The sequence below is a fragment of the Phocoena sinus genome, chromosome 13, assembly GCF_008692025.1.
Source record: "Phocoena sinus isolate mPhoSin1 chromosome 13, mPhoSin1.pri, whole genome shotgun sequence".
Lineage (NCBI taxonomy): Eukaryota > Metazoa > Chordata > Mammalia > Artiodactyla > Phocoenidae > Phocoena > Phocoena sinus.
This window is the reverse complement of record NC_045775.1, coordinates 32,570,862-32,594,728: the sequence shown is the minus strand read 5'-3', so window position 1 is coordinate 32,594,728 and position 23,867 is coordinate 32,570,862. Positions and strand designations below refer to the sequence as shown.

The window sequence follows — 23,867 nt, the reverse complement described above, 5'->3', positions numbered from 1 at the left end:
TAGGTCTACATGAAACTTGAGGGCTTTGATCAATATTGAAAAAAAAAAGGTTATAGACTAATTTCCTTCCAGAAGACCTAGAAAATTCCACCAAAACTAAATAATGTCCATGACATTAAAGCTGTGTGTCTTTATGAAGTCATTGTTTTAAAACCTTTAGTCAGGGCTTCCCTGGTGGCGCAGTGGTTGAGAGTCCACCTGCCGATGCAGGAGACGCGGGTTCGTGCCCCGGTCCGGGAAGATCCCACATGCCGCGGAGCGGCTGGGCCCGTGAGGCATGTCCGCTGAGCCTGCGCATCCGGAGCCTGTGCTCCGCAACGGGAGAGGCCACAACAGTGAGAGGCCCGCGTACTGCAAAAAAAAAACACAAAAAACCTTTAGTCAGAAATGTTCTTGGCCAATGGTACTGAACAAAAAAAATATTTTCAAGGACAAACAAGTGTTTGGGGGCTCTGAATAAGTTGTAATACATGAAGTGATTAAGCCCTTATTAATTAGAAGGTAACATTAAATTTCTTTTCAGAGTCATCAAGTCTTGTGGGGAGTTGAGATTTGCATAATATTTGCATTTGTCCTACCTACCTGTCAATCACAACCACAGGATAAGGCAAGAAGCTCTAAAGGATGGATTACAGGAAGAATTCTTAATGAAATGCCTTGGTGTATCAGTGGAGTTTGAAAGTAGGGTAGAGTGTATCTTTGAGAGGGAAGAAAATAACTAGAACATCATGACTCCCCACCCCCACCTTAGGAGGCTTCCATCTTTAGAAAGACAAACAAAACATGAACAACTTCCCCTGTGATCTAGGTGGAACATCTGACTCACCTGAAAAAGAGTTTGAGTCTAGGACATTGGGTGGGGTAAGATAAAAGACTTTTATTTGGTGATGCTCTTATGCATTTATTATTTTAATAAAATTTTATGGTAAAAATGTTATGTTTGGAAATACAGTAAAGCATAATGAAGGCCCCCCAAAATGACCCTTATGCCCGTTACTCAGATATAACCTCTGTTCATATTTTGATGCGGTTTACTGATTTGTTTCAAAGGGTTGAATTCCAGAGCACAGCTCAGACAATCCTGTGGTCAAGGCATTTACTAAATAAATGTATTTTTCTTTTCTTATTATTGTGATCTATGTTTTCCTGCTTCCCATGATGATGATAAACCTAGTCATATGAATGCTGTATTTTGGCTGAAACAATTCTGTGGTCCTGGGCAAGGCAGCTGTGCATCAGGTGACCTTTCCACTCTCTCAGACCCATCCCACACCCATTCTGGAAGGACAGCCTCACGGTCCAGAAGTTTCTCAGTTGCCATTTGTCTGGAAGTGCCACTCTTTAACCTTGCTTTCCTCTTCTCTATGTTCCTTCTCTCCTATTTCCTATTCCCCTTGTTCGTCAATTTCTGTTCTTCTCTGTTTCAGCAAAACAATATCAGTCAAGGTAATTGATGATGAGGAGTATGAGAAAAACAAGACCTTCCTCCTTGAGATTGGCGAGCCCCGCTTGGTGGAGATGAGTGAGAAGAAAGGTGGGGGAACTGCTCCAGGGCTGAGCCCAACAGCTTCCGCTGGCCTGTGCCACCCCTGGATGCCTGCACTCTTCAGAACGTGACTTACAATGCACACATCCCTCCACCTATGTAACGGGGCATAGATCTCCTCTGGGGCCACAGGGGGCCCAGCCTGGAGCTCCATCAGCCAGTTTGGGCCACTCTGCACATGGCAGTCTGAGCTACTCATTGTCAGTGCAATCGAGCCTGGGAAAGTTGGTGCTGTTGCTTCCTGCACCCACATGAAGCCGACTTTCTGATTTCTCTTCCTAATTTGGGATACCTCCTGACTGCTCATTGAAGCAGGAAGAATTTGTAAAAATGATGGATTGGCAGAGGAAACTTAACGGGGCCAGCTGGGAGTACCTGGATGCCCTTTTACATACTCCTGGAGGTCCATGTGTGGCCAGTTCTCCTTCCATAACATCACAGTAACATGCTGCTTGGTGAACACCTAGCATGAGCGTGTGACTCCAACCATTTGTTTTGCCTTTGTCTTGTGTTCCCACAGGAAGATCATTACCATTAGAATATTTGACCGTGAGGAATATGAGAAAGAGTGCAGTTTCTCCCTTGTGCTTGAGGAACCAAAATGGATAAGAAGAGGAATGAAAGGTGTGAGAGTATACAAAGACATACCAGCGAGAAATTGTACTCTTCTCTCTGTGTCTCCTACTCTCACACTTAACTCTCTCCTATTCCTCGGCTTCCAAGTACTATACTTCCTCTCCTTTGAAGCTTTAGCCATTTCATTTTCCTGCCCATATTCACAAATGCACCAAACAATGCCCCTTTTCTTCAGAAAATGCCAGCTCACCTTGATTGATACCAGATTCCAGAAATACTGGAAGAGATTTCTGTAATTCAGAAGGGATGACATAAAAGAATGATTTCTGGGTTTAGTTTTTCACTATTCGGGAATCATTCTAAAATTTGATTCCAGCTATTAAATATCCCCTAAAATGTTAGTGATGGAGACTACTTAATGCCTATTAGTCATGGTAGATGGGTCTAATGGCAACTAATAGGAAATTTCAGAAGAATTCAATAATTAGTCTAATTTAGAGAAGCCAGTTTTTTAAAAAAAAAACTTAGAACAAAGATCCTTAAATAGTAGTGGCATCAATATCCTAGTGTTCATTTTGGCAAAATATTTTTCATATCATCAGATATGATATTTAAAAGAGACCATATGTATGAAACCATGGTCATATCAATTTTCTTTAGTAGGAAGGATATGGTAGTTCAGTAAGAACTTAGCCCTTACTTAAGGCCAATCCTGCCTTATGCTTCAAAATCTTGATTCTTGTAGAATTGACACATTACTAACATATAGAATTTTTTTCTAAAAATAAAAAATAAACAGCAGTATCCTTATAATTAGACTTTTGTGTTTATATTTTTAGAAACTATTTGAAGAAAGAAAGAAGCCATAGTTTTTGCTGTCTTTGATTTAATATCTATTTTATATGGCCTATATTTGAGAAGGAAGGACAGGAATTTTTTTTTTTTTTTTTTTTATGCTGTACGCGGGCCTCTCACTGTTGTGGCTTCTCCCGTTGCGGAGCACAGGCTCCGGACGCGCAGGCTCAGCGGCCATGGCTCACGGGCCCAGCCGCTCCGCGGCATGTGGGATCCTCCCCGACCGGGGCACGAACCCGCGTCCCCTGCATCGGCAGGCGGACTCGCAACCACTGCGCCACCAGGGAAGCCCAGGACAGGAATTTTATATCAGCTTTAAAAATAGTTTTTTTATTCTGAATTATTCCGAGGGCATCCCATAATTACCCTCTAATAGTGGTCATTTTCTTTTGTTTGTTTGTTTTTGTTTTTTGCGGTACGCGGGGCTCTCACTGCTGTGGCCTCTCCCGTTGCGGAGCACAGGCTCCGGAAGCGCAGGCTCAGCGGCCATGGCTCACGGGCTCAGCGGCCATGGCTCACGGGCCCAGCTGCTCCGCGGCTTGTGGGATCCTCCCGGACCGGGGCACGAACCCGTGACCCCTGCATCAGCAGGTGGGCTCCCAACCACTGCGCCACCAGGGAAGCCCTAGTGGTCATTTTAAAAGCAATGGTATATACACTTAATTATATATATATATATAAAACGAGCATAGTACCTATTAATAGCGCTTATTAATTGCATTTAAACCATTGATGAAGGCAGTATAGATGATTAGGTGACCACTTTGCAAGAAATGTAAACTTTTACATGTAAAGAAAAAAAATCAAATGCAAAGGACTAATTCCTATACAGACCCAACATTTGGGGGAATTTAACTAATCCCACTTTTGTAAGAACTCACTGGCCTCAGAGTCCATCAGAAAACAAACAAAAACAAAGTTGTCCTGACTTAATCATGTTCAAAAAGGTAACAGGAGCCTTTGGAATGATGGAGAAAAGAGCACTGGGGACCCATTTTAATGCAGCCTATTTAATATGCTCCACAGACAGCAGGCGGAAGAAAAAGACACTAGAAAACTGTGCCGATTTCTTACAAAGATGGGATCAAAAATGCCTCATTAACATACAGGAAAAAGCACTTACTTCTGAATGCATTCCTCCAAAGGACTGCCTTTTATCTCAAGGAAGAGTATCTTGAATACAGCTCTTTCAGTTGTCATTTTGGTAAAATATGCCTTCATATAAAAGCAAATTAAAATTCCTTGATAGCACTATTTGCTTTTGACACCCAACAAGTGGATCTGTGTCACCATAAATAAAATTACTAACTTGTTTTATAAAGTATCCTCTAATGCCACTACCAGTAGAGAGAAAACTGGTCCTGAAAAGGTAATTGTAACTTTCCCATCTACAACTCTAGAAGTAATTTATTTGATACATTTAGTCAGGTAGCTTTCACCAGAATAAAGTGCTACAGCTATAGTCTGGGTTTAAAGCACAAAACCTGAAAGACAAATTATGTATGTCAGGCGCCACACCCCACCTCCGCTGCCCCAGGCCTTCTGTCCCTGTCTTGTCAGTTTCTGTGGAATTATGTGTCCACAAGAAGCTATCTGGTTGTCCGATTATACCGATTATACCGTGCAGGTCATAGATAAGGACACACAAGTAAGCACTGATTCCTGGGACGCAGATTTTGAGGATTTAAAAAACATAAGCATTCCCTGATGACCAAAATATCATGCAAATAGAGCCTCCAGTGAGAGAACTTCATCTTGAGCCAAAGTCTCCTTATGGGCGGGGCGGCCAAAATGGAATTTCCTAAGATGTTTTCTCTGTTTCCATTGAAAGGTACAATCCCTGAGATCCTGGATGCTTTAAGACTTCCATATGTTGAATTCACTGACTGCCAGGCACTTATTTCAAGAGGAAGGCTCGCTCAAATAAGGTTTAGGATTAACTTCATAAAATATTTCTACTATATTTGGCAAACTAGATGTATAGACTGTGTGTAAACATATGGTAGAAATGTCTTCTTAAATGTCAAGAAATAATATATAAAGTGAATTGTTTATATATATAGAATCAGTCACACACGTTTGCAGAAATCAGTTCTGGGATCATCTGGAAATACTCCCAATGCCACATTAACTTGGAGTGCACCAATTTTTTAGTAGCAGCTCCCTACCACTGTAATCGGATCTGCCTGGATTTCTTTCTGCTGATATTCCTCTTACTTTCATTATTCATCTGGTCTCTTATTCTGTGTTTGTCTTTGTCTGTTTCCTTCACAGCCCTGTTATTGAATGAGCTTGGTAAGCATTTCATTTCTTGCATTTCCTTTCCATTTTTCTAGGTTATTTTCCATTTCTGTCAGGTGCTACAGTAGCTTTCTGACTTATTTTTTATTTCTGCTGATTTATTAGCAAGATTGTTGTTTAGAGCCATTGGCCTCATAATTTTGTGAAGGTTGGATAGTTTACATTCCACTTTGGGTTCAGTATGACCTTTTACAAAATCAGTGCTTTCTTAGGTATGCACAAGAATTAAATTTGTGCACTAAAGCTCATAGTCTTAAAAGAATGATTAGCGATTAAGTCACGAATGGATGTTTTCATATTTTTCTTAATTGTATATACAATTTGGCAAGTTTTTGTACTTTGGATGGGCTGTCAGGTGGTCTGACGTCACTGGTATTTGTTATTTAGAGTGTAAATTAAATGAATTGTAACATTTCTTTCTTTTTTTCTTTTTTAGGTGGCTTCACAATAACAGGTATGAATTTTTTAAGTCTAATGAACCAAATTTTATTTTGTACCGTGAGTTGTTTACATTTTTAAAAATTATTTCTCATTTTTATTTCCTTTTAATGAAGGAAAATACCTGTATGGTAAGACAATTTTTTAATGTTCTTCATTTTCCCCCAAATACCCTTAATTATCAAACAAAAACCACACCTTATGTACCCTGCATTAACATTTAGCTATGGCACACGGTGTGCTTTTGCTGATTTTACACATTTAACATTTTACACATTAACAAGGTGTTTCTTTTGTTTACTTATAAGCAAATTTGTGTGGAGAACCTGTAATTGGTCATATTTTGACACTGATCAATTTACAGATGTTCACATAGCACTGATGATGTGAGTGTACCTTGCTAGATGCTCCAGAGAGTACAAGAATAAATAAAACGATTGCTAGTCTCAAGGAAACATAGGAGTTGACATACAAGCCCACTCCATGGCCCAAGCTCAGGGTCCTAATCATAGATAATGCCCTATTGGGAGAAGATAAAGCATGCCTTCCCCTCATCCCACCACACCAATCTGCGAAGTTTTAGCATTCTTAACATGGTAATAAGTACTATGTCTGCCACTTGCAGTGGATTACAAAGTGCTCTGTAAAAACTCAAAATGTCAGTCAAAAAGTTTAAAACCCTTAATTTCATAATGGTACCCAGCTGCTGTTGATTGCATTTTTTAGCCAGCACAACTCTAAAGCTATTTCCTTACATAGAGAAGAAAGATATTTCCTTACAGCATCCTCTCTTTTGACCCTAAATATTTTCTCACCCTTTCAGAATCATCTATATAGATTTAGAGAGGGAGATACATGTCAAATGGTAGGCCTGATTTGTCTGAAGCTGCAGGTTGAAGATGTCCCTAAAGGCCATCCTAATGGCCGTGGCATTTTCCAATATAATTATGCAGATATCTATATTCTAATTATTTTTTTCTGAAACCAGATAGCTAAACAAAATATTTAGAAAGGAAATATTTTCAAACATTCTAAGTTTGAAAATGTTATGGTGTGGGGTGGCGTTAACTTAAACCACTATCAGTGTAAACTCATGATCAAGAAGTTTCAACATGATTCCGTCCAAAGTGGAACTTTCTGAACGCGTCCAATTTCACATGGGCTATTGCCCTCCACTTCTTCTCTCCAGACACAGCATTTAATGACAGAATGATTCATAGACTCTCGGAGACATAGAAATTGAAAAGGATAAAAATGTTACATAGAACAAGTGCTCATAGAGGATTTCTTAAACCTGATTCACCTGACACTCTCCTAGGTCAAGTCTTCCAAATTCTGCACTGCCAAATATGCTATTTTTGAATCCGAGTGAAGGAATTTACATTTACTTTTAAAACTTTAATCTTCCTTTTTTCATCCCATCATTTTAACTTATTGAAATCTTTTTGGAAATATTCTGATTCTATCACCCAGTAAGTTAATGATCCTTGTGAGCTTTGAGGAAGGTAGAAATTTGGCAAGCCAGCCTTCATGGCTTCCTTGAAGTAATTAAAAAAAAAAAAGTCAACCATTTGAGGAGTAGTATAGTATCTACAGCTCCCTCAGCCCCATGCAGCCTGATAATGAGACCTTAACTAAAAACCTTTAGTGGTAGAATGCCTTGTTAAAACGCATTTATGTGTTTGGATAGCTTCCTGTTTTATCATTGAATATGTCAGGAGTTTGCTTTTAGGGCCTTCCTTCCATTGAAACATCTTCCTTTTTAGTAACTAGGTAATGGGACCCTAATTTTCTTTTCTCAGAAATTGTTCGTTTCAAGTTCTAGAATACCCCACCAGTAACGTCCAACATTTTCTGTCTCGGACACGTCACGCATCCAACAGGACAGAATCACTTCTTTCAAAGGTTTTCTATTATTTCATGTACTTCATTAAGCTCTTTCTTATAGCTTGAACCTTAATCTTCAATAGCAATTTTTCTGTTTTACCACCTCTTCCCAAAACCTGAAATTGATGCAGTTAAAATGAGAGAAAGTTGCAGAACCCTCTGGGAATTTCCACATTGGCCTGTTCCTCTCACTTTACATGATCCTTCTTCTCCGGAACCAGGCCAGAATGCCTGGGATCCACTCTCTATAGATGCCTCTGGGGAAAGTTCTAAAATTTAGGTCTACACAGTGAAAACCAGCTGTAAGCCCTGGAGAGCTTTTCTTTGAAGTCAGTTTGAGGCTTTGAAGTCAACGCTTTGAGACGCAGGGGCAGTAAAGGAAAATTAATCTAACTCTTGGACTTTGCCTGCAGCTTTCATGCAGTCTTGTGCAGCTAAGTGTGAAAATCTAAAGTTGAAGCAGGATATATGGAAATTGAAAAAGTCATTTGGTCCACAACCCAGTACCTCTATTTCAGAGGTGTCATTAGTGATGGACATTAAATGCTGGAGGTGCTTTTGGAATTTGCAAATCTTCACCTGTTGCTCTCAGACTTTGCCTCATTGAAAGGCCCTTGTTGGGACCTGTGATGTAATTCCCCCTTGACCCTCCAAGCACATAACATGATAACCCCCTATACATTATAGCTCATTAGAATTTGGAAAGTATTTCTTAATCATTATATCATTTAATCCTCAACCTTATGGAATAAGATCTTTTGTTCTCACTTATAGGAGAAGAAATGAAGGTTCAGAGATGATCAATCTATTCCAGTCACCCATCCAGGGCTCAGAGCCCGGCCCTCTAACTTTAAGTCCAAGGCCATGTGATGACTACTTTAACCCAGCACTTTTAGCTCCTTTCTCCCAACTTGTATATTCCTACCTGCATCTCAATCCCTTTTCGATCCAAAGCCTCGCTATGTCTCTGAAATGCCATCAGTATGAATTCCAGTCAAATGAAAAATGAGGAGGACCCCAAAAGGGGGAAACTAGAGTACATTAATTTGGATATTTCTAACAAAATTAAGTATTCTGGCTCAATTTGGAAAGATAGAGGCATGTTTCTGTCCCCAAACAGGCAGCAAAAAAGTTCCCTAATTAATTAAAAGTATGTAACAGTCAGTATACCTTTTTAAAAGTTACTCTTCCCGGGGCCTCCCTGGTGGCGCAGTGGTTGAGAGTCCGCCTGCCGATGCAGGGGACACGGGTTCGTGCCCCGGTCTGGGAAGATCCCACATGCCGCGGAGCTGCTGGGCCCGTGAGCCATGGCCGCTGAGCCTGCGCATCCGGAGCCTGTGCTCCGCAGCGGGAGAGGCCACAACAGTGAGAGGCCCGCGTACCGCAAAAAAAGAAAAATAATAATAATAAATAAAAGTTACTCTTCCAATCATATTACACTCATCACGTGAGTCTTCATAATGCACATGGCTTTTTAAGGAAGCCAAGCTATGAAAATTCCGACAGTTAAACACACTTTAGTCACTCCAGTATATAGGTTAGAGAAACAAATCCCCTTCAAGTTTGCCTTCATTGTACAATTGAGAAAACTGAATCCCAGAGAAAAGAAACACCTTGCCCAAGTTTAGATGGAAAGCATATGGCAGAATTTGCAGAATCCCAATCTCATGATTCCAGGTCAGTTCCGGGATCTCTTGGTAGAAGCGAAAAGCAGGTAGTCAGTTGAACCAGGAGTTTCATGAAAACCCTAAACTAGGTAATCCGGCCAGTCACTGTGACAATGGTGAACCCTTGTAAAACCTGCCAGCGTGTACAACCTTCTCCCATTCAGACTGCCAGGGAAACAAATAAGCATGTTCCCTGATGTTATGTTGCTTGACCCTCACACAGACCTGTGATACGGACAGAGCAGGCACTATTATCTCCAATTCATACATGGGGTAACTGGAGAAATGGCCTACTTAAGGCCATGTTGTTGGCGCCACGAGGCTAGCTGTCATCACACCGAGTGCTTTTCATTGTTCCGTGATGCCTCTGGAAGCAGGAACTTGACGGGCATGGATACTCCATCTCAGACACCTGCAGGAATCTGGCTGCACCCCTGCTGTGGGGTGTGTGCTTTATTCACACAATCTGATTGGACTCCTAGAACACCTGCCCCGTTTATTTACTTGCTCACTTCTTCAACCTACATAACAGTGACCTCTGACCACTCTGTCCCCAAACTAACATTGCTTGCACTGGGTGCACCTGGGCGTGACATTCAGCTTACTAATTCCACAGAGCTCTTCTGGCAAACCAGTGCAATCCAGTCTGCTGACTTTCTGCCTGTCCTTTTGCCAGGCCAACCTGTCTTCAGGAAAGTTCATGCTAGAGAACATCCGATCCCCTCTACTGTAATCACCATCGCAGGTACTCATTTCATCACGGTCTTTGAAAACCACAGTTTAATTGCCTTCAAGGGTTCTTTCGGTCTTTCGATATTAAAGTGACACAGTTCACCCCCATTACCTCTAAAGCATTGCTACACAGTGCCGTGGCTTCTCTGCAGTTGGGGGTGTGATGAGTCAGCAACAAGACACCACATCGGCCCAGGACGGGACGCATGGTGGAGGGGGAAGCGTGGACCTATAGAGAAGATTGAGTCCAATAGCCTCTCAAGTTTCAGTATACTCCAGATTTCTTGCAAATCTCGCTTCTTCAACATGGGTCTTTCACTGCAAATGTCATGAAATGTCTTTAAAAGCAAGCTGTCTCTCTTCCCAGAGTCTGCCTTTCCTTCCGCCAGGCAACATGATGTTAGCCAAATATGCACAGATGACAGTACATCTGTGGGGTTTCTCCAGAGGGGAACATTGACAGGGTGACTAAAGGATGACAAAGCTATCCCAGATCGACTGTAGGATTAGAGCCCGGGTGTGAGCCCCTTGCCTTAAGTTACCAAGACTCTGGATAAGGACACGGATACTCACTCTTCAGTTGTCACCATCGCCCATCACTGGTCATGGCTGCGGAAACACTTCTGCCTGCCGCAGTAAGACTTTGCTCGTTCTCGCATCCCACACCCCCATTCAGTAATCATGCAGCCCTAACTGCAGAGTTGTTCCAGAATATTCCTCATGGAAATAAAGTACCAGTCTCTAGGTTCTAATCAAACAGACCAGCCAGGTGCTGAAAAAGATCTCCGCTCTCAGACTTGTCAACACAGATCTGAGTGAAGGATTAAAATAACCACAAGCAAATTGTCCCACCACTGGCCTTGTACCCGTTTCCAAATTTTACATTGTTTGTTGAGACAAAAAATTGCAGATGCATTCAAGAATATCCACAGTAGCTCCTCGGGTGCAGATCTCCACGTGGGTTGTATTGTTTTCTAATAGAGATTCGTGTTCTCAGCCCTTCACCTCTTATGGTGATGAGGCTTCAAAATGCAGCTTGATCGAGAAAGCATTAACAGCAGCTTTTTCATAATTCTGCTTTTCCCAGATCCCTGGTACCTATTAGCTATTGTGATGTGTCATTTGCAAAATCAATTACTCAGGGGAAGGGAGGACCCCTGCCAATGATTTCATCACAGGATTGTTTTCTGTCCTGTCGATACTGATTTTAACCATGGCCATTAATTATGCATTTGATCTTTAAGTTGGGTTGGTTGGTTAAGACCATGATGTTATATCATTTATTATCAACTTCTCAATAAAATATGAGTTTAAAAATATGTACATATATATGTACATATACAGATAAACAGGATTGCATAGAGAATTTCCTCTACCTGAGAAGCAGAACTAAAAGCACAGCATATGCATAAATAAGGAAATGAGACTGGCTTGGCCACAGTAAAATGAACTGCATTTGATCCAGCACTCAAAGTGAAAAAAAAATAGGTGATCAAAAAATGTGCCGTTAAACGATTTCCTATTCAATAAAAGATACCTAAAGAGAAGACACTTTAAAAAAATAAGCTTAGCTCTCTTTGCCAGTTTCAAAAATCTGGATCACAAATACTAATTTATCTGTATCATTATAGAGCAATAAAAGGATTTATCCAGCTGTCTTCTCTCAGTTACTTATAAGTATAATTATCTCTTAAATGTTCACGATGTTTATTAAGTGAAAATATCCCTGACCCTACCATGACACTAGGCCTTTGTGCTTTGACTTCTTTCTGCCTGGAATGCCCCTCCTTCCTCTATTACCTCCTAGCCAGCCTTCCCACCACCTTCACCTGGCAAGCTCCTATACATGCTTCAAGGCCAATTTCAAATATCTCCTCTTTCCTGAAGCCTTCCCTGACTCCTTTGGTCAGAGGGAGCTACTCGCTGACCCTGGACCTTCAGCCCCTACCTTGCTGTACTAGAAGTTGTCCCATCTATATGCCTCACTTCCCACTAGACCATGAGTTCCTGGAAAAAGAGGTGGGGTGGGAGGGGCCTCAGTATGCTGACATAGTGTAGGAGTGCAATGACATGTGAAATGAACAAATGGTCTTTACTATATGCATAGAGCAAAGAAGAGGCTGGTCTAACAGTGAGTTGGACAGTCACATGACAAATACTTATTGGGCACCTACTACTTTCCATACGTAGTAATAGGCTCTGAGGGATATGAGGAAAATCCAAAGAGCAATGAGACATATTGTTCTATCTTGGTAAGTTTACACGTTGGATATCTGTATGTAAAGGTAGTTTAAATATTAAAAAGTAGTATATTAGAAGTGTCCACGTTTAATATGTACACACAACAAATATTCAGAATTAATTTAAAGTTAGAGTGGTCATTCCTAAGTAGGTCAATTGAGGGATATTTCATGCGAGAAGAGGTAGGGTTTTGAAAGGTAAGTAGGATTTAGCTAGATGAAAATGGGGAAGGTTTTCCAGATGGGTAGACAGTGGAATAAAGTGTGGCATTAAATTCAAGTCTAGCTTGGAGCAAGAATGTACAAAGTGATAGAAACAAGGTTCTTGCTTTTCTTTAGGTTAGTATGAAATCTGTTAAGACGCCAATTCCTAAAATTTCGTTCTTTCGCATACCTCTTTTACAATATTTCCTTAGACGGCATACCAACTATGCTATTATTTACTTCATGCAATTTTTTGCCTCATGTTTTTACTTCACTAGATCTTTTAAAAAAAAAAAACTTTAAGTTACTAACACTAATAGAAAGCTAGTATTTATCACATAGAGAAAGTAAGGTTAAAAATTTTAGAATGAAAAAAGTTATTACTTCTAGCTCAATGCAGTCAAATGCTCTATTCCTGAGAACTATTTTCTCTTCCGTAAATGGTAGAAACCCGAATGTCAAGAACTAGTTACAGACCTGACAGCACCAAACTTCTTCATCATAAGGACTAAAGGAGGATTAGAAAGGGAATAACCTTTTCACTCACTGTGTGATTTGGTTTCATTTACTACCACGTCCATTCATTTAATACCATGTTCCGAATCATTTCATTTTGTGAGATGCGGCTTTCCACAATGCCGCTGCATCACCTTTCTTTCATAATTTCTCTATTCTTTTTACCTAAATTGACTTGAATCCCATTAAAAGCAACTTCCCATTTATAAGTAAACTATTAAAAGGGGGACATAATAAATATTCTCCCCCAAATGGCTTTGTAATTCAAATTGAAATCTAAGTTGTAATAGTTTTTCTTCTGGAGAAATAATTCTTATTTGACTAAGTCTCCAAAATATCCATGTTCGGCCAGGGTTATGAACAAAGACACTAATATAACCTGCTCCTACGAAAACTCTAATAACATTTTCCTGGGCTTAAGATCAGAAAGCAGTGGGAATCAAAATATGATTGGTTTGAGCGTTGGATAAATGGGACTTCACATACCTCAGCTCACCCCCTTGACTCTACACACTTAATTTCAAGGGCAAATCATGGGGACACCAATCAAAAACCTTTGCCTTCCCTTGGGTCATAACTTCCCAAGCCTACTCTGAGAAATATTATAACTTTTACCATTAAAAGTAATCTACTTGCACCTCTCTTTTGCATCTGCTAACACTTAGCAGACTTTGGCTAGTCCAAAATCTCTTATTTTTAGTCTTCTTCGAATTTCTTTGGGGCCCTGTAATTACTGGGGGTAGGAAAGCAGATTCTGAGATATATTTTTAGGAAGACACTATTAAATACATAATAAAGAATTCTTCTGCTTTTGCCTTTTGCTTGGTTTTGACACTTCGTATGTAAAATGCTAGCAGTGCCTCTAGCCCAACTGCTCCATGGCTCAGTAATCAACAACTGGCCTAGGAACTAGTCTTCTGCATCATTTGCTAGAGCATCAAATGAAGCCACCAAGGCAGGGTCCCTCAGCAGAGGGAAGCCCTGTATGGGTGGGATGAGATGGGAGATGTGGACTCCTGCAATAGCTGATGCCTAAATGCAAAAGGCAAGGAGTCTGGGCTAGAAGTCCCTCCCTTCCTCATCTCTCCTCAGTCAACAGGCTCCCGTTGCAGGCAGTTTGCCCGGAAGGTTCTAGAAGCAAGGGCGTCAGGGCTGTGGTCTTTCTGTACCACCAAGACTACTTCCTTGGAGATGAGGTCCATTCAGCTTGACTGTGAGGGGAAGTGGCCTGTCTTGTTCCAGCATTGTGAGCCTGAGGACAGGAGGCTGAGTGGTTACAGGAGTACTGTTTGTCCTTCACATGTGCGTGGCCTTTTCAGTCTGGGATTTATCCTAATGACCTTCACACAGAGAGGACCCAACTGTGAGCTTCCCCTCATTAATGGACTCTCAAGTCCATTAGCATTTTCTGAGCACCCACTAGCCTCTCCTGGATTGTAAGCTACATGGTGGTTCCGGAAATAATCATGCCCCCATGGTGAGTAAGTATGAACTTCCCAAAGGCCTCACCCTCGCTCTCCCTGTTTCCTTTAACGTTAACATGGTCAGGGTCCTCCCAACCCATCTCAGCTTTGCACCAGAGGGAGGCAGCTCTGGAGCGCAGGTGTCTTACTGACCCGTGGAATTCGTGGATGTTTTGCTTCTTAACTTGCAGCAGGGGCTCTTGGCAAGTGAGAGGCTAAGATCAGAATTTCCCATCTATCGTCTCTTTGGCCCTGGGCCATTTTCTTTGCCTCTAGAAAGTGGAGAAGAGGAGGCCAGAGTCTTACATTCCTTGAGTCGCTCTGGAACTTTAATTGTGTTTCCTCTTGGTCATGTGCTAAAAGGATGTGTACAGACAGCCAGGTGAGCCAGTGTCCCAGGGGACAGCTGGGTGATTCCCTCAACGCAGACAACATGTGGACAGAGTCTTTACCAGTGATATGGCCCTATAAGTTGCTTTTCTTGATCTGCCCTTTGGCAGGTGCTTAGGTTGTGGGATATTATGATCACTTGCCGTCAGAGTGATCACCTTCCCACACAACAAGCGTCTGTCCAATTCTCCCCTCCAGCCTTACGGCACCACCCCAGGGGCTTTCAGTAGGTCATCAGGGCTTCCTTCCTTCTTGGTTTTCTTGTAGCAGGATCCAGGGATTTCCAAATAAATTTGAATGCGTTCTCACTCTCTTGCCCTTCCCTTTCACAGAGGAATATGATGACAAGCAGCCACTGACCAGCAAAGAAGAGGAGGAGAGGCGCATTGCAGAAATGGGGCGTCCCATTCTGGGAGAGCACACCAGGCTGGAAGTGATCATTGAAGAATCCTATGAGTTCAAGGTACGCGCACCAGCATTGCCCACCAGGGAGGCCAGGCCCATCTCTGCACCAAGACGGTTCATAGCGTCTGTCTATGCTGTACGAGAGGCAGATGTAATTTCAGGAACTGGCTCGTTGATGGAGAGGCCTTTAGAGCAGAAATGGGATTCGCGTGTTGCTAGGGAAACAAGAGATCCTATAAACTAAACGGTGTCAGAACCAGGGTCTGGTGGGTGGCACACATCACTGTGCAAGGTCAGAGGCGCCCTAAAGGGAGGGCTTTGGATAGCAAGGAAGAGGCAAAGATGGATTCCAAGGGACTGTTATGTGTGGAAGAAACGGTGCTTTGTTTGAAAAAGCTAATGAATCTGGTAGAAGCAAAGCCTTGACACTGCTGAAAATGAGGCTTTTGTTTTGGAGGAAGGATGGTAAGCTTTCCCTGTGGAACATGCCATTGACGAGCTCTCGTGTATCATGTAGTCACCTTCTTAAGATCCTAGGACACTTGAGCACAATCAACAAACTGAAGGCAGAGTGCCCGTAACTGGAGGGTTTATAACTGGGCTGATGAAATTGGATTTCCAGGTCTCTAGATGAGGAAAGTCATTTTTCAGAAGGTAAGCAAATGGGCCTTTGGATGAGCTTAGGACTTTGAAATGAACCTTTTGGACCCCCCTTAGCTGCTCCCTCGGCCCCTGCCCCAGCTCCCATCCCTTTTCACTCACGTGGTCCTCACACCTAGAAGCCCCCGGGAGAGCCGCACCTGCGTTCTGTAGTGGGACACGAAAAGGAGCAGCCTCTCTCTGGTTTTCCCGAACGACAAGCCAGAGCACAGCAGCATTTTCCCCACTTATTTTTTTTTAAAGCAGATTCTGCTCCTGTTTGGAAAACCAGAATGAAAATTCCCAAAGGGAGAATCAGGTCACCAACCTAAAAGCCTCAGGATCATATCTGGAGTTTTCACAGTAGTGGCTTCTTTACCTTTTGCTGGGCCTGTTCAGTATTTTTCTAATTTAGTTCACAAATGAAGGTGCCTGAGAGGTGACAGTTGGAAAGAAAAATGTCTTTGCAAATTAAAGTGGCACTTAAAAGATACACAACACAATTAAACTTTCCCCTTCAGGCCACTGTGGATGTATGTGTTAACTCCTCTCATTCATTCCCACAGAAAGAAAGAGCAGGGCAGACCCTGGGACTAGGGCTTTCTAGGCAGACCCCCACCATCAGAGCCCACCTGGCGTTTCATCCAGAACCTGGCTCGCTGCACACGCTTGACTGGTATATGCACAAGTTCCCTGAGATTCCTGAGGCACGGATATCTGAGACTGTCCATTTCTGTGGACCAGTCTGTTCCCGTCTCCATCTTCACTCTTCGTCACGCACCCTCTTTTCACCTGGAACCAGAGGGTGTGGTGCCACTTGCGACAACAGAGATTCTACAGCTTGGCATTTTCTGTAAACGCTTGTCCCCCACCCCTCCCAGGACTCTCATGGGGAAAGATTGTATGCCCTCTTCCTCACGGGACCACCACGAGCACTCCCCTTCCATGCACCCATGACCAGGAAGAGAAATCACGGTCACTTCCTGTAGGAAGGGTATGGCAGGGCACAGTCTTCTAGGCATAAAAGTTTTCTTGTGTCCAAAGCTCTCTCTGGTAACCACTCCAATGATCCAAGCATTTGAAAGTCAACCAAGTCTCTCTCCGTAAGTCCAGTTGTTTGGGGTACTTATCTTCCTAGAATATCTTCCATAGACTGTTTTCCTCCCATCTGCTCAAAGTTCATCAGGACAGTTACTGGTAACACTGAAGGGTACCTTGGGGCATGTTTCTGAAGTGCCCTCTAGCATCGATGTTGATTTCATATTATTTGTTTAGGAAATTTTTTCTAGACCATAGCCGTTTTAAAGAAATTGTTCAAAGCCCTCAGAACTGCATTAAAGACCCAAATCTGGCTGATACCCCACAATGTCCGAGTCTGCTTTGCCCACTGGGTTCTTGTTTAGTATGTTGTGACCAAGGGCTGGACGTTTCTAACACCCATGGCTGAGAGCGAGGTTAAAACTATTGCTACAGACTAGCACCGTGAAGAGCTAATGACTGACATGTAGGAAACCTCCAGGTCAGTGTCCCTGGCAAAGTTCAAGGATCAAATTTCAAATTCCTCCTCTCCTCCTATAGGTCCTCTCCTATTCACTCCTCTCCTCCTATAGGTCAAGAGAGGACACATATGTAAATTAAGTCCAGGGAAGAGCCCAGGCTGTCTCATATTCTGCCAGGATTATCATGAACTAAAGTTTACAATCTACCCGAGGTTTTATATATATGCATTATATATACATATATACATTTTATAATATACATTTTAAGTTTAGTTTATCTTAAAACTTTGTTCTTCAGAGAGATTTTCTGAGGCGAGTCTGTGTTTAACTGTTAGAGCAGTTTCACTCTTCAATTATTTATCCCCCAGTAAGTGGGATTCTCTGCCTTGGCTTTAGAGTAAAGAGGGCTTCCTTGGAGAGACCTGCCCCAAGTTTCCATCACATTTAGGAAAAGTCAAGGTTATTTCTTGTTACATCCTACACGGGGGCTTCCCTGGTGGCACAGTGGTTGAGAGTCCGCCTGCCGATGCAGGGGACACGGGTTCGTGCCCCGGTCTGGGAAGATCCCACATGCCGCGGAGCAGCTGGGCCCGTGAGCCATGGCCGCTGAGCCTGCGCGTCCAGAGCCTGTGCTCCACAACGGGAGAGGCCACAACAGTGAGAGGCCCGCATACCGCAAAAAGAAACAGAAAAAACAAGAACTTTGAATTGGCATCAACCGAGACACTCAGTGTGCTTGATGAGATTGGCCAAGTCCAGAGAAAAGTCAGATGCTTGTCATGTGCCCCTGGCTATGGCGGCCAAGAGCCCTGATGGTTACAGCTATTATCAGTGGCACTAGCAGTTCTAGACACAAAGCTAGAGGCCAAAACGTCACCACCATAAGGACAAACAATCTAGCAAAGGATGATGTTGAAAATACAGAGTGGGCCAGATGGAGATGGGCCCTTTCGTGTTTATTATCATCTCAGTGTTTCAAGTCAGTTGCAATGACGGTTGAACTAACACACTTGACATTCTGATGTAGCTCTGGCCTTCTGCACGGGCCCCTGGGATCACATTTTCCTTCCTGCCGGTTAGCTAATAACACGCTCTCTCAACCCTTAGTCAATTCAGGGACACTGCACTAAACATGTACAGATTTTGACCTAAGACACATAATACGTGTTTTCTGACTCTTTGCAATAAGTGGGAATTCGAGGATGCTCTGACAGTAAGGGTGGGGCGTGTCGTGGACAAGTCGGTGTGGTCGTCTCTCTGGGAAGAACAGCTCCCCGTTCCGGAAGTGACCCTTCTGCCTGTAATTGCTGTGATTTGTGGTAGCACTTTGGGTGCATCTGCTCACTTAGTTTTCTTGTGAACGCTTGACTGCCTCTGCGGTTCCATGAACTGACATTCATTTGGAAAGCTAAGAGTGCTAATTGTACAGAAGCAAGTGCCTAAACAAGGTCTTAAAGAAAAAGAAAAATAAGAGGCTCAGAGCTAGTAAAGCAGGGGGAGATTCAGTGCAAGGTCATTGCAGTTTGCCCTGAACCATACAAATGGACCGTTTTTGTCTTTTCTTGTTTGCCGCAGGAGTCAGGTGAGATGACTTCTCTACCAGCCACCAGGTTGACAAAACCGGTAGCCAAAGAAAAATCCATTTATTAATGATCATACAGCCGCAGCCTTGAGGCTTTGCTGTCTGGCTGCATTTCGTTGATCAACGAAAGTATAGTAAGAACAGGTTTTAGTTTCGTAATCTCTCTGCCGCTTCCAGTTATCCACCGATAGGTAGCGCTGAGCAGGGCCTAGGTTAATTCAGTTGCAGACACATACTCTAGATGAAGCCAGGAGAGAAGCAAGTTCATGAAGCGTCCGAGGGGAAGGGATGGGCTTTTGCAACATCCTCAGTTGTAACCGGTGAGGCTCTTCTTCCTTGGCTATTAGGCAGTGAAGGAGGCTTGTATTTGCTATGAAGAAGTTTCCATTTCAGGATGTTTCCAAGAAAGGACGATGCTTGTTTGCATAATCGTAACAGTGTTTGATGTCAATACTGTCGCTCTGAGCCTAACATCTGCTACCCTTTAGGTAACTCGGGGGTTTTAAAATCATCAAGGTCTGAGATTTCCCGAGGCCTTAACCAACCCGACAATTATTTTCTGATTCTTTTCAACCTCTCTAGAGTACCGTGGACAAACTTATTAAGAAGACAAACCTAGCCCTCGTGGTTGGGACAAACAGCTGGAGAGAGCAGTTTATCGAAGCGATCACTGTCAGTGCTGGTGAGTGCTTTTCTCTGCATATTATAAATGATAATGTCCCAAGCTTACTCTTCCTGCCGTCACCACTTGGTCTAGGTCAAAGCACCAAAGACTCTCCATGATAAAATTAAAAGAGAAATAAATGTATTTGTAATGTATATGCACATTTTGGGGACGAATTTAGACTTTCTAAGATGAAGCAAATGTCTTCAAACAGGACATCCTTCTCTGTCTACATTGCGTCTTTCTCTCTGGAAATAGACAAGATAAATTTAAAGCCTACTGTGTCTCTTACTCGTGGATAGCCAATCACAGAGTTTTATCTGGAAAATTCCCTGAGAGCAGGAGAAGTGACTAAGTGCAGGTCAGAAAGGAACCATCAAAATCATAGGGGGGACAGGGTGACCTTAAGACACTTCACCACCATCATCTACATCATTTTTCACTCTCTTCAACAACATCTAACAAATAAGTGTTTGCACTGGCTCTGGAAGTGAAAATAGAATCACATTCTGTTTCTTCCTATACAAGCAAAGTGCAGAGTTTTATTTAGGAAGATCCTATAAAATGAAGAGGGTTGCAAACTCAAGGAGCCAGACACTTGAGGAAATTAAATTCAGAAAGAAGTATCCCTTTTCTGTGTCACCAAACCTTGTCCACTCTCTGTGTGATTGTAAAAGGGCGGAGGAAAGCCCCTTTCAACGATTCAGGAAAGCAACACTCTCATGGGATTTTCTGGTTTTCAGTTCTTCTGTTTCATTTCCACTGGTTCTTTCTCTTTAAAGATCACCGCAGGCTCATTTTCTACTCTTGCAGCTAATGAACAAAACTAGAATTTTCTAACTAGTGTTTCCCAGACTGGAAAATATGGAAACAGTGTCACTAGCGGTTGGGTCGTGACTTCTAACACAACTCCCTCTTTCCAATCTGCCACAGAATAATTTGACAGATCTCCCAAGTACTGTGGGAACAGAGGGTGATAAAAAACGTTTGTGCCTGTTTATTATTAGTGCCGTTAATAATCACACTTTGGTTTCTTGCAATAGAGCATACAGTGGAAATTTATGAACAGTAAATGATGAGTAACTGCTTAGGGGAGTAGATTTGAAATGTACACATAAGTTCTAATGGAGGTGGGGACTCCATGTCTCAGTCCTTTTGGACTGCTATGACAAAATACCACAGACTGGGTGACTTGTAAACTACAGAAACTTATTTCTGGCAGTTCTAAAGGCTGGGAGTCCAAGATGAAGGCCCTGGTGGATTTGGCGCCTGGTGAGAGCCTGCTCCCTGTCTCATAAGCTTCTCACTCTGTCCCCACATAGGGGAAGGGATGAGGGAGCTCTCCAAGGTCTCTTTTATAAGGGCATTAATCCCACTGATGAGAACTTTGCCCTCATGATCTAATCATCTTCCAAAGGCCCCACCTCTATATAACCATCATACTGAGAATTAGGTTTCAACATATGAATTTGGGAGGGACACAAATATTCAGTCTATAGTACTCCCTCATTATGGCTTGTATTTTTTCTATAAATCTAAGATTAATACCTGAGGCGTGAGCTATAGTCCTTCTTCGTAGAGAGAACAAAAACTAAAGGGACAAAGATAACTTGAATAAGAAACTGTTGACAAGGCCAGTGGTAGAAAATATTAAAAAATAACCAGGGCTTCCCTGGTGGCGCGGTGGTTGGGAGTCCGCCTGCCGATGCCGGGGACGTGGGTTCGTGCCCCGATCCGGGAGGATCCCACGTGCCACGGAGCGGCTGGGCCCGTGAGCCATGGCCGCTGAGCCTGCGCGTCCGGGGCCTGTGCTCCGCAACGGGAGAGGCCACAGCAGTGAGAGGCCCGCGTACTGCAAAAAAAAAAAACAAAAAAACAAATTATTTTATGGGCCTTGACATACTAGAATTGAAACACTAAAAGCAGCATAAGCCTTAACAGACCATTTCTAATAGTTTCCACGTTTCCTTTGACTGCAGATATATGAGTATTTGTATGATGGTCACGAGCTGGACCTCATTCATTCATTTTTCTATATGTCAATCATTCATTGTTCTTGCTGAGAAGGATATGGCAGTGAATGAAAAAGACAAATAACCCTGCATGAAGCTTACCATCTAATTGCAGGAGACAGCAAATAAGTAAAATAAGCAAGAAGTCAAATAAGGTGTCTGTACGATGGTGAGCTAGTCATGGAGAACAACAAAGCCATGGAGGGAGACAGGAAGTGTGCATAGAGGCTGCATTGGATGGTAGCCAAAAAGACACCATCCATAGACACGTCGTTGCTGAATTTGCTTTTCTAGCCATGGAGTGGTTTGTGTTGGTTCATTCACACATTTTTATAACTTTCAGGGACCAAGGTGAACATTTTATGTCCAGTCTATGGCAATGGAAAAGGGTGGTTTTAAACAGCAAGAGTGATTATGCTGCAAACAAAGTTGTGTATTTGCTCCTGGTTAGAATAGGTATACAGAGAAACAACTCTAAAGATGCTAAGACGTTCTTACTTTAAAGGGGAAGATTTTGGTTGGCCAGTACTTTCTTACGTTGAATCAAATGCTCTCGAAATCTCATGAGGTCAGTATTATGATCACCCTGACCTTCTGGAGGAAGAATCTGAGCCTCAGCAAGGCAACTTGCCTTTGGAAGGTATAGCCCAGAGCCCTGATCTACCAAATACTAGTCCAATGTGCTGTCCACTGCCCTTAAGAGCGAGACATTTCCAAGTGAGGAAGATTGCTCCTCCCATCTGGCTCATGGAGTGACGCTGGCCTTGTCACCTCTCCTGGTGCCCTGGTTTCAGCACTTACGTGATGGGAGTAACTCCCACTCAGATCCTTTGAAGAACGGTTCATGAATGAAATGCCAAACCTCTCAAAGGTTCTTATTGATCATGCAATATATTCTGTTTTATGTTTCTAAGTGACTGCTTGGGAACAAGACAAAATGGCTCAGAAATTTGCAGGCTGCTGGGTAAAATTGATCTGCTTTACAATTTTGAGACAGAATATCAGAGAAGCAAACCCATAGCTTATAGCCATTAAATTACATGAAGGGCAGTTAGGAAGCTTAGTTGTTGTTATTACGATTAAATTTAAGTCTCTAAAGAATGTTACTATTCTTGGGTTTTTAAGTAGACAATACAATTTGTAAAGCAGTATTTCTTGAAAACAGACTTTCATTGGATTTTAAGATTTCATGGCTAAATAGTTGAGAATCAGAAACAGTTGCCTTATTAAAAATGTTAAATTGCTTTTAAATGTCTCTACTGGGAGGCTTTTTCCTGTGCAATTTTCCGTGCAAAATTGAGACGATCCATCTTGCTAAACAAAAGTAATAATTTTATAAATAGGATTTTGCTTCTGTTTCCCACTGATTATATTCAAGCTAATTTCAAGGTAACCCCCTGGCTGTCTTTTGGTCCTCCTGTCTTCTCTGAATTTCATAGCTCAGTCCCTGGGCCTCCTATGACCATAATGTTTCTGTAAACCAAGTTCTTATAGTTCAATATTTGAAGAGTTAAAGGACTTATGAGACTCAAGGGATTAGGAAGGGATTATATAGTCATGTCCTGGCAGTTCTCCTTCTGTCTTTCCCTGCGTAGAATACCAGGAGCGGTAGCCTGCAGCAGTGAAATGCCTGTCAGAAATTTACAAGGCAAGTCTAGTACCATCAGGTGCTTTTTTTTTTTTTTTTGCGGTACGCGGGCCTCTCACTGTTGTGGCCTCTCCCGTTGCGGAGCACAGGCTCCCGACGCGCAGGCTCAGCGGCCATGCCTCACGGGCCCAGCCGCTCCGCGGCATGTGGGATCTTCCCAGACCGGGGCACGAACCCGCGTCCCCTGCATCGGCAGGCGAACCCTCATCCACTGCGTCACCAGGGAAGCCCAATCGGGTGCTTTAAGATGTGGCAGCCGATGTATTTCCAAGGGAAGCCAGCACTCACTGTGTGTCTGGTTTGAATTTCCCCCAGTGCCGCCATCTTTCTAGTGTCTCGGCTAGGGCAGAATGGAGGGTTGGCTTTAAGAAACTGTGGACCAGCTGGGCTACGAGGGAGAAACAGATGTTTCAGGGAAGAGGGCAAAGGTTAGCTGGGTAAAGAGAACCAGGATGCCAGTGCCCGTTCCACAGCCAGCACACTGTTGTTCTTTCCGGCAGCCTTGGGCGGTGGTGAGGTGAAGGACAGAGTGATGGCAAGCCTGGCTTTGGAGTAAGATGTGGATTTGTGTCCCAGACCTCCAAAAACTCCCTGGGTGACTCT

At 42.8% G+C, this 23,867-nt stretch overlaps 1 protein-coding gene across 10 annotated transcripts in view; it reads left to right on the top strand.

The window, feature by feature from the left end:
• The window catches only part of SLC8A1 (solute carrier family 8 member A1), a 344,617-nt gene that overhangs the window by 258,499 nt on the left and 62,251 nt on the right, over positions 1-23,867 (top strand). For 8 of the 10 annotated variants that reach the window (XM_032652088.1, XM_032652087.1, XM_032652082.1 and 5 more), the window contains 4 exons: positions 2,067-2,170; positions 5,715-5,732; positions 15,148-15,278; positions 19,523-19,622. In XM_032652088.1, coding sequence (XP_032507979.1) covers positions 2,067-2,170; positions 5,715-5,732; positions 15,148-15,278; positions 19,523-19,622 — 353 coding nt within the window. Of the gene's footprint in view, positions 1-365; positions 1,535-2,066; positions 2,171-5,714; positions 5,733-15,147; positions 15,279-19,522; positions 19,623-23,867 lie in introns of those variants that run through there. The other 2 variants (XM_032652090.1, XM_032652089.1) reach the window with 2 other exon arrangements.